Source organism: Barbus barbus, assembly GCF_936440315.1.
Source record: "Barbus barbus genome assembly, chromosome: 14".
In the NCBI taxonomy this organism is placed as follows: domain Eukaryota; kingdom Metazoa; phylum Chordata; class Actinopteri; order Cypriniformes; family Cyprinidae; genus Barbus; species Barbus barbus.
In genome coordinates, this window is record NC_136742.1 from 31,149,756 (window position 1) to 31,161,694 (window position 11,939).

General features: G+C 33.1%; 1 protein-coding gene across 1 annotated transcript in view; it reads right to left on the reverse strand.

Moving 5' to 3' along the window:
- Positions 1–11,939, reverse strand: part of LOC306880031 (putative methyltransferase-like protein 24) — a 31,648-nt gene that overhangs the window by 6,039 nt on the left and 13,670 nt on the right. Inside the window, exons 2-5 of the mRNA XM_079433299.1 lie at positions 10,407–10,808; positions 8,844–9,085; positions 3,167–3,265; positions 2,943–3,079 (exon numbers count right to left, since the gene is read on the reverse strand). Coding sequence (XP_079289425.1) covers positions 2,943–3,079; positions 3,167–3,265; positions 8,844–9,065 — 458 coding nt within the window. The 5' untranslated portion in view covers positions 9,066–9,085; positions 10,407–10,808. The remainder of the gene's footprint in view (positions 1–2,942; positions 3,080–3,166; positions 3,266–8,843; positions 9,086–10,406; positions 10,809–11,939) is intronic.

An 11,939-nucleotide genomic window follows, 5' to 3' on the forward strand; every position in this document is an offset into this window, starting at 1 on the left:
AATGATCTGAATCAAATGATTGGTGATAAGTGCTTTGAAGTTCCAATCCTGCTGAGACAGTGATATAATGCTGCATTTCTCCAAACTGATGAAGAAACAAACTCAGCTACATCTCAGATGGCCTGAGGGTGAGTAAATATTCAGCACATTTTCATTTTCAGGTGAACTGTTGCTTTAATTGATGTAAATAATGTTTTATAAATTAAAGAGCCTTCGAGTTTGTGGAGAACACTACCAGACTGTGAATAAATCAGCGTCTCCAATGGAAATCAGATCTGGAGAGTGTTTTAGATGGAGGAGGATCACTGCAGGGTTCAAATGTGTGATTCGTTCGCTTGCGACAGACGTTCATGAATGATTCATTCCGCTCTCTGTCTGTAATGCGTCCAGAGCTGCTCAAACCTGTGCTGAGTGATCCGGCTCTGCTTGAAGATTTGTGAGAGTGTTTGCAGATGATTCACGCTTTCTGAGATCATTCGAGGAGCTCTGGAAACTTTCACAGAGTTGAAGCAGTTGAAGATTCACAGGCTGATATTATTGGGATGCACTGGCCATCGGGAGTACCGGGACATTCCCGGTGGGCCGGTCGCGGAAGCGAGGGACCTCCCCCATATTAGGACTGCAAAATCATATTAGCCGCTGTTTTCAAATTACATCCCTCATCGCTCTGTTGTGCCGCGCTAGTGATCCGAAACATGAAACGTATTCAGTGACGTAAGACCTGGCTCTGGATTGGCTCTCTAGCTTGTGGAAAAGCAACCGGTTCTTAAAGGGCTCGCCAGTCGAACAAACTAAGAACCGGCTATAGCACTATAGAAATTCCTCATTCTGATTCCTGCAGAGATTAAGATTTTGAAATCTCTGACTGATGCATGAATAATGTGTGTGAATGGAGTCTGACTGTATGAGAGCAGAGTTACAGGGCAGGAGTGTGTCAGACAGCCGAGCGTGTGAGTCACACACACACACACACACACACACACACACACAGAGGATGTTAAATCTGGCTGATGCAGCACTCATCTGCATGCCTGCGTGTGAATGTGTCTGTCGGGCGTTTACATGCAAACACACTCCGACTGCCTTCAGAAAGTGTAGAGCGCTTTAATATGTTGAGTTCTCAGTCTTGATATTTCGTTGCCTTTTCTCATTTTGAGTCATGAACAAGCATGCAAAGGTAAATTAAGATGTCTTTTATGGTTAAAGGAAGGAACATTAAAACATGCATTGCCTCACACATCCAAACCAATCATAGGTTCATGAAATTAAAATACAATATAAACTAGAAAATTATGAATCCTACACTAATCGGCATTATCACAATAATATTTTAATGAGCAACGTTTTCGTCAATAAACTAAGAAATATTTGAGTAGTTTGTAGAATTAATATTTTTCTGTTTAAATAGTTTAAAAACATATATTATATATATAACAGATATGGTGTTTGGTCTCGTTCTGTGTCGCGTATCTTGTCAGTGTCGGCGCTTGCTTGGCCATTTGTTGTGGAAAAATAAGGAAAGTGTGTCCAGCTAAATTCAATTAGTATTTTGTTAAATGGGTATAAAAGATCTTAGTTTACTGCGGCAGTTGATGTGTGAAGGCCTCCTCGTGTGATGAGCGAAGAGCAGAAAGACCATCGACTCCACCGGCAAAGGATAGAAGTATCACTTCAGATTTCTCCTCTTTTCTACTCGTTTCACTTCTGTTCCAGTTTTCATAACCATTTCTTACTATGTGTGAGTAAGTTGTTGTTTTCAGCATCTGTGTTTTGGCTCAGTGTTATTTCTTAGGATTACTGATAAACTATACTGTCGTGATTTATATTAGTTATTTATTTTAATTTTAGTTAAATAATGTCTGAATTTATTATGTCTGTATATGTCTTTTATTAAGTTTTAATTTTATTTAATTTGAGTTATTTTAATACTTCAATAAACTAAATTGAAATTATATATATATATTGAATTTATAAATGTGTGTGTGTGTGGTTGTACATGTACATATGTTTTTGGCTGAGTGTTATGTTAGAATCATTATTATACTCTTATACCTTTTGTTCTTTAATATTTTGAATTGTTTTTAGCTTTATTTTTTGTTTTTTATTTAAATGTTAAGTTTTTAAATTTTGTTGTATGCATTTGTCATTTTTATTTAATTTCTTTATTTTTAAAATGAGTATAGGTAGTATTTATAAAGTTTTAGCTTTTAGTTTTGGATCAGTTTTTAGTTTTTAATACTACAATTGATACTACTAAGTCACTTTGGATAAAAGCATCTGCTAAATGACTAAATAATAATAATAATAATTTTTAAATATAAATGTAAAATTATTTTGCTTTATACAATACTGTTTATAAAATTAACAGTTTATGTAAAAAAAAAAAAAAAAAAAGTAAATTAGTTGTTAAGCACAGTTTTACAAATCATACGTTCTCATGATTATTTTGTGTTAATGTGTAAGAAGTGTTAATGTGAAAGGTGTTCTGTTTTTACATTTTTTTCCCCCATAGTGGGATATTTGGTGAATTTAGCGAAATATTAAATATTATTCAAAAAAGTTAATTTGATCTGGATATATGCAGCTCATAGATTTATAACATAATATAAAAGTTGAAATGTTTCACACAGAAAATCACATAAATATGAACAACTGATGAAATATTAAGAATGATTGATATTTAAAAAATTAAGATTCAGAATCATAAATAATTGTTTTTTTTTTAAACAAACTTATTTCCCCCTTCTTTTGTTTTATTATTATAAAAGTTAAGGGTGTACTGTGTTTACCTGCTCTTTGTTTTTGTTTTTCTGGCAAATGAAGTTGAATCAGATGCAGGTCAGTTTGACCCGGAGCAGAAGCTTGTGCTCTGATGTTTAACAACACAGAGGTTCAGATGTTTATGATGTGTCACAAATAAAAGGCAGAAGCGTGGGACTGACCTGAGCGAATAGACGCGGCAGTGTTTGGACACGATCCGCTGTGCCAGACTGAACCTTCGGTCCAAACACAGGACCCACGACCCATGATGCTCTGCGTCAAAGACGGGCGGCACAGACGCGGGTCTCTGGCAGGACAGCTTCACACACACACACACACACACACACACACTGAAGATCAGCACTCATCACAGCTGAATAACTCACTGTGAATGCTGGGATTGTACCTGCGGAGTGGAGATGTATCTGAGGAACCGATCCGCCTCCTCCTGGAAACCTCGAGTCTCAGCGGCCCACGGCTCCAGAGAGATCTTCCATCTAGACATCTACACAAAACAGTACAAACACATCAGAGAACTTATTCAGTGATGGATAGTCAAATCTGTTCAATATATAAGTATCTGTGTGTTTTCCCTCAGGACACTTCACCAAACCTCTCCATTTCTGTCTATGAGGTTTTCTTATGTGTGACCCTGCAGCACAACAGCAGTCATGAGTAACACAGGTATATTTGTAGCAATAGACAACAATACATTGTATGGATCAAAATTATACATTTTTATTTTATGACAAAAATCATTAGGATATTAAGATCATGTTCCATGAAGATATTTTGTAAATTTCCTACCGTAAATATAATTTTTGATTAGTAATATGCATTGCTAAGAACTTCATTTGAACAACTTTAAAGGAGATTTTCTCAATATTTAGATTTTTTTGCTCCCTCAGATTCCAGATTTTCAAATAGTTGTATCTCAGACAAATATTGTCCTATCATAACAAACCATACATCAATGGAAAGATTATTTATTCGGCTTTCAGATAATGCATAATCATACAATTAAAAACAAATGGACTCTTATGACTGGTTTTGTGGTCCAGGGTCACATTTGTATTTTTCTTTTAAATGTAAGCTTGTCTCATCTAAGATTTCCAAGTCTTGAAACGTCAAGATGCTCCGGTTACATATTTTAATATTTCTGTAAAGTTAAATATTCATTAGTGAAGATGTGGATCTTTTGTTTTATTATAGTATTTTAACTATATTCGTTTTTATTTATATTTTCTGTTTTCATTTAGATTTTAGTAATTTTATGTGCTTTTGACATGTTTTAGTTTTCTTTCTTTTTTATTCTATTTTCTATATTTCTATTTTATTTTAGTTTTAGTAATTGTAGTATTTCAACTTAAACTCATTTCATTTATTTGCCAAAGCAACATTTCTCATTTTCATTGAAGTTTTATTTTCAAGTTTGTTTTTCATCTAATATTAATATTTAATTTTATTTCAGCTTTATTTTAATTACCAAAAACAATTTTTTAGTAGTTTTAGTTAACAATAAAAACACTGCTCTTAATATATTTCATATATTGAACTAATAATTGTATTCATTTTGTATAGATGTTCATTTTTGTCACATTTTCTGTCATCATTTTCAGGTTTATCCAAATGAAACTCATTAATTAATTAATCTTTTACATTTTATTTTTGCATTTGACATTATTTTATTCATTATTAAACAATTTGTCCCATAATTCTCTTTAGCCTGCTATATTGTTTAAAATGTGTGTGTGTGTGTGTGTGTGTGTATAGGCCTATATATATATATATATATGTGTATGTTTGACTTACAAAAAAATTAAGATTTTTATTACAGTATAACAGTGATATTATTTATATTTTGTTTGTTTGTTTGTTTTTTAGAATAATGGAAATTTTAGGGGAAGATAATTAATTGTCATGAAAATAATGTCATAAAATAATTGTAATAATCCATATTTTCCATCTTACAAAGAAACACTGACCGTTTATGTTATCTTTAGCAGGTCGTTGGTTTGAAATATTGAAATATAACTTTAAAAATAGTTTTGTCAAAAACCGAAATTATTCAAACCAAACATGCATTGTTGAGAATATTGTTTATATTGATAATCAGTTTATATCCTTGTGTCCTTAATATCCCTTTCCATCCTCTTCTGTAGAATCCCTGAAACTTCCAACAGCTTTTCCTCAATGCCATCATCATCGTCCTCCAGGAAGTGACATCATTTTGTCAGGAAAGCAGCAGCAGAAACATCAGTAAGCATCTGTTATCAGTATTATGTGAGGCTGGTTTGTTTCATGAAGTCTGTTGTTTTTCAGAGCTGGAAGGCTCTCAGTCTATTTCCAGCTTGTTTTACTCCAGATTGCAGATGATGCTGTGGCCTCCTTACAAATGTCAAACAAACCCGGATCAACATGAGCACAACATCTGGGGTTGCAAGCTTCATCCTCCCAAGTGCCGTCAAATATTAGCATGTTTTCTCTCGCAGTTGACGCAGCTGAAACAAATCCAGCATTAAGACGTTTATAACTAAACTACGAGTCCATAATCCATAATAACTCTTCCTGCAGTGATAAAGTGCATCTCCTGTTGTCTCTCACATCAAAATCCAGCCACATATTTGTTTAGAGCTGTTTTGATCTGTGCAGATCTCTCTCCTGATTCAGACCAGAACACGTTATTATCACTGGAGGAAGCATTATTATGGATTATCAGCTCACAGGGAATGTTCTCAGAAGGTTCTCTCAACGTTATAAACAAACGTTCCTCCAGTAACATCAGCAGAACCTTCCTTCAAAGTTATCTTGTCTTTAATAACGTTCTCAAAATGTTATTTATACATCGTTCATGGAAAGCATTTTAGCTGGATGTTCCTCTAACGTTTTTTAAACGTTGCTACTTGTTTCAGAGAACATTCAAAAGTAACGTTTACATAATGTTTGCAAAATGATACAATGGAATGTTTCCTTAATGTTCATATACAAACAAGCAAAAAAACATTCTTTAAAGGTTGTCAAAACCTAAACAAAATATTCTTAGAACATTTTGCTGGATGGAATTATGGATTATGGACTCATATTTTAGCAACGGTTTGAAGTTGAAAAGGTCTTAATGCTCGATTAGTTTCAGCTTTGGTCTTCTCCAGATGTTAACTGATGGACTGGAGTGGTGTGGATTATTGTGATGTTTTTATCAGCTGTTTGGACTCTCATTCTGACGGCACCCATTCACTGCAGAGCATCCATTGCTGAGACACTGATGCAGAGACACATTTCTACAAACCTGATGAAGAAACAAACTCATCCTGATCTTGGAAAGCCTGAGGGTGAGCAAACTTTCAGCAAATGTTCATTTTTTGATGAACTATTTCTTTTTTCCTGTTTTAGGGATCAATAAATAACTTAGCGTTGTTCAAGGACCAACAAAATCACAGCGAGTCTCTGGCGCACATGTAGCCGTCGGCTGCTCTGTTTGCACAGCTGGCTTCAATTAATTCCTGATATCCGCTCTTCAGACACGCAGAAGCCCTCGGAGCTCGTGTTATAGACACACTCGCTGTGAAACACGCAAACGCATTCAGGGCTCATTTACAAACTGTGATTTTTAAATTAAGAGTTTGATAGCAAACATCACAAGTGGAATATCTGAGGAGAAGTGGGACAAGCCTAATATACGAGGGAATATGATTAACCCAAATATCTCGAAATATAACAGCGCTTGCCTGGAAACAAGCTGCGTGTCGTCAAATGATTGTATGTTTGTAAAAGAGTTTAAATCCGTAACACTAAAAACAGTGATGCTTGCCTTCACAAACCCCAGTAATTAATGCCTAGTGGACATTTGGAGTATATCTATGTTGTAAATTACACTCTTTTATTTCAAAACTGAAAGAAAGAGCCGTTTTACTTCTGTTAGAAGATTATAAAGGCGTATGGACTTCTGTAATGATGTTTTTTTTGTGTTATTGTATGATTGAACATTGTACACCAGCATTCAAAAATTTGGGGTCGGTGAGATTTTTTTATGTTTTTGAAAAAAGTCTCTTCTGCTCAACCAAGGCTGCATTTATTTGATCAAAAATACATTAAAAATTGTGAAATAGTTTTGTGATTTAAAATAACTGATTTTTAGGTGAATATCTGTTAAACTGTAATTTATTTCTGTGATCAAAGCTGAATTTTCAGCATCATTACTCCAGTATCTTTCAGAAATCATTCTAATATACTGATTTACTGCTCAAGAAACATTTCTGATTATTATGAAAACAGTTGTGCTGCACAATATTTTTGTGGAAACTGTGATGCATTTTATTTTTCAGGATTCACAGATGAAAGTTCAACAGAACAGCGTTTACTTGAAATAGAAACCTTTTGAAACATTATAAATGTATTTACTGATCAATTTAATGCATCCAAGTATTAATCTCTTAATTTTCAGTCAAAAACACTGAATAGTTCAGATAGTTTTGCATGTTTGTGTGTGTTGATGTATCACACCCTTCATATGGTTCCAATAAGAGACGATAAACACTTCCCTCAAAATGCTGAATCTCTGCTTTCAAGATGTGTTTAATATCATGCTTGTGTTTTATTTTCCCCCTTTATAATATCAGTCAATATTTCTGCTGCTGTATCTTTAAGACACCTGTATGTAAATGAGCGTCATTCATTAGGATGCGTCACGTTACTGAATACCGAACAGGTTTTGATGTGTAAATGTGGGCGGTCTTATGTTAATGAGCTCATGTATTATGTACGAGTCATTTTAAATGTTTAGTTTCAGTAAATCGTCCAAGTGCACTGAAAAGGGAGCTTTGTGTGGTGCTTCGACACAGAGGTCAGAGGTCAGGCCCTGCGTCTGTCTGCTCCAGAGAGTGTGAAAGTCTTCAGAAGAGCAGGACGGCATGAATACTCTTTTGTTTAAGAGCATTTCTGACACGAACAGTCAGCATCTATGGAGAAAACTGTATCTAAAGTTGCTTCGTTCTCCATCAGCTGAGTCTGATCCTGTTGTCTTTTCATCGTTGTAACTCTTTCTCGTAAGCTAGTAGACACTTTGAGAATTAGACAGTTCTCAATCAGTCTTAAAATGATTTAAAGTAAGACAAAACAAGCATTAAAATAAGCTAAAACAATATGTAAGCTGACATCATATTTTATATTTCAATTAGTTCCATCACCATCAGAATTTTTCTATTGAATCAGGTTTGGAAAACTATAAAAATATGCTAAGGATTAAAAAAAAAATAATAAAAAATTTATAGAATCTGAAAGTCATGGAAATTTTCATAATGAATATAATTTGTTCTAGTTGTGTCATGTTAAATTGCTATTTGTGAGTAAGGACATGGAAACATATGGAATTTAATTATTTAACTAAAGAATTTTTTTTTTATTATAATTTTCTTTATTTTAATTAATTTATTCAGTTAGTTATAATTATAAAATTTTATTATAATATTTTATTTATTTTAATATTGTGCCACTCCTAGTTTATGTAAATACATTTATTTTGTTTTAATTTATTTATTTTAAATTGTATTTAATTATTTTAAATATTTTATATAGTGCCACTCCTACTGTAAATAAGGCTAATATAATTATTTAATTAAAATTTATTAATGTAATTATTTATTATTATTTTATTCAGTTATTTTTAATGTAGTTCAATTTCTAGTTTATTTTAAATAATTTTAATTAAATAATTGTATTTTAATACATCTTATTTTATTTAATTGTTTAATATAATTTATGTAAATCGTAATTATTATTTTTTTTTAATAATTTTTTATTATTTTAATAGAGTGTCACTTCAATGTAAACAAAAAGTTTAATTGCATTATTTTATTTTAATTAATTATATTATTTATAATTGTTTTATTCAGTTAGTTTAATATGGTGCCACTCCTAGTTTATGGAGATAAAAAGCTTTGTCTTTAAGTACCAGAGATATCATGATAAGCCTTCAGGTGTTGTCTTTGAGATTGGAGGCCTTGAAGTCGAAGAGGTTGAGAAACGCCGAGTTAGATTATCTGTCTGAATGCAGTATTTGATGCACTGTGTATGAGTTTCTCTCTCACCCGTCTGTGATGCTTCAGCGCTGAGCAGCAGGTGGATCCAGCATCTGTTGCCGTGGCGACGGTCCTGTGATGCTGGAGACGCAGGCCCTCGAGCTGCATGTAGATGTGAGCGCAGACACAGAGCAGAGACAGCAGCAGACACATGCGCAGAAGCAGACCACATGCACTCGTCCTCTTCCTGCAGCTGCGCAGCGGGTTCATCTCACACGTCAGTCCGTGCATTCAGCTAGAAGCGTCTCCATCTGTGTATGACAGAATAAACAGACCCTGCTTCACATTTCATAATGCATGACATATATTCGGACAGCTAGCAGCAGATTTTTAAGAACCAGGGATGGATTACCTGATAAATCAATGTTAAAACAAACAAAAAACTAAAACTTATATGCCTGTAAAAGTCATTGAAATGAATAAAACCTTAAAAAGCCGAGAAAGTTTTCATAATGTACAGTATATAATAATTTTCTATCAGAGTTCAGGGATATTTGTCCCTTAGGGAAATTTACAAAAATTCATTAATAATAAATACTGCAAACCCTAATGAACAATTATGGAATTTAATTATTTATCATTTTGATTTAATTATTTTGTTTCATTTCATTATTTAAAATTATGTAATTATTTTAATAAAGTGCCACCACTAGTTTATGTAAATACAAAATTTTAATTTATTTAATTTTAATGAAATATTTATAATTGTTATTTAGTTATTTGAATACAGTGCACTTCTCGTTTATGTAAAGTTTTAATTAATTATTTTGAATTATTTTATAAAACTGCTAAACAACATCTTATCGTTTTGCATTAATTGTAGTAATTTAGTCTATATTTTTCTAATATTAGTTTGACTGTTTCAAGTCTTGAGATGTTTCATAATGTGAAACTGATTCAGACTGATTTAATATGAATCATCTGATCTTTTGATTCGATTCCATCAAGATCTCAATAAAAACAGCCAAATGATCAAATGAGACAAAACACTTTTTTGTCACTGAATAATCAAAAATAGACATTAACACGTGATTATTTTATACACTATTGTATTTCAAGTATTTTTCCTGTAAAAAAAAGGTTTCATTTGGTAAAATTAGTTAACATGTTTCACTAACAATGAAAATACTTCTAAAACATTAATTAATGTTAATTTCAACATTTTCTAATATTACATATATTCAAATCTGAAGTTGTATCTGTTAATATTATTACATGTAACTGAAATAAACTAACAATGAATAGTTTAAAATTAATGTTTAAAGATTAAATACAATGTACAAAAAGTATAAATAAATAATATAACTTACATATATATAAGTTAATAAAACAAAACAAAGATTATTGGGGTACATTAAAAAGAAAAAATACAAATTAAATTTTTCTACTTCAAAATTTTTGGTTTAATTTAACTTGTGAAAATTCAAAGTAAATCCTACATCAATAATTTTTTCAGTGTACCTTAAATTCACTGCTCATTGTTATTCAATGCATTAACTAACAATAACTAATGAGACTCTTATTGTAAAGTGCAACCATCTGACATAATAAGGTTTTGTTGATGTCGCTCACCTCTTTCACCCAGTGCTCCTCGATCTTCTGCTCTCCATGTTTGTTTTATTCACTTCTGTCGTTCTTCTCTCCGTCTGCATATGTTCAGAAACTCAGAAAGGCTTTGGGTACAAAGTCCAGCGTTGGTAAACATCTTCTCAACGGCGCTGTGAGCATCTGAGCTCTGGATCTGAACACACGCGTATTTGAGAGTGTCTCCACCCATACGCCTCTGGACAGATGAAGCTCTGTAACTCTAGACAAAGACACGCACACACACACACACACACACACACACACTCCGCCCCTCAACCGGAGCCTCAGCACAATGTTGCGTGTTCTTCACAGGAGAGAAGAAAGCGGTCAGTATGAGCAAACCAGCTCTGCTGCAAAGACTCATGGGAACGTGTTCAATCAGAAAGCCTGAGGGGAAAGAAGACATGCAATGAACTTCAAAACATCAAATTTGATCAATCAGGCTTTTATAGCTCATATAGTCTGATATAGTGAGAAAGTGAAGGAAAAGCAGCTCAGTTTTATTCAGAGACTTGCTGTAGATGCTGATATATATGATGAAATTCTGATGCTTGTACTGTAAATCAATGACATCTTTATAGCAGATACTGACATAAAATGATCTAAATATCAGTGGTCACTCCAATAATATGTCTCAGTAAGGTGAGATTGTATATAATGCAATCCAATGCTGATTGAGAGATGAAGAAATAAACGCTCCTCAGAAGATGTGAGATGAAGATCATTCCTCCGCTGAGGAACAGAGAAAGTAAAGCTTCTGGAAATAAACGCTCCTCAAAAGATCCTGATGATCAGATTTGAGACGCACTGATTTATCTAAAAAATGATTGATGGAGAATCAAGTAAAGCTGAGCTGCTTCAGTCCAGAAAGAGTTCATCTGGAGATATGACTGCAGTTATTCTGATGCTTACTTGATCAAAATCAGAGAAGATTTGACAGCATAGAGACTCGTGAAGCAGCAGCTGAAGCTGGACGTTTCTACAATTACACTAAAAGAGCTTTTACTGGATAAAAAATGTTGAAATATCAATGTTGAGGACATTGAGAAAATGTGTATTTCTGCTCAACACTGACACCTGTTGTTAACATTGGAAATTAGATTTCAGGTAAATTGCCACAGACAGGATCCCAAATTATTATTATTATTATTTTTGCATATTATTTCATTTAGTTTCTCATTGCTCTGTTTTGCTTTATATCTCTCTAAATACATATTGTTTTTCCTTCAGAATCATATCCTGAGCTGAAATGACCTGTGTTGAGAGGAATTGGAAACTTGAATTACAAGCATGTTTTTATTTCTTCTTTGAAACCCAAATAAAGATCTTTATTTAGGCTACAAGGTAAGTAGACAGTACTTTACACTTCTGAGATGCAAAAAGGACTAAATAAATCACAATTTAAGAACAATAACGTCACTATTGATTGATAAACTTCTTGAAGTTGTACAGAAACCGGTTACAATCTATAAACACTGAGCTGGTAACTGTGACTTATTTCTCATTATTGCAGCTTTT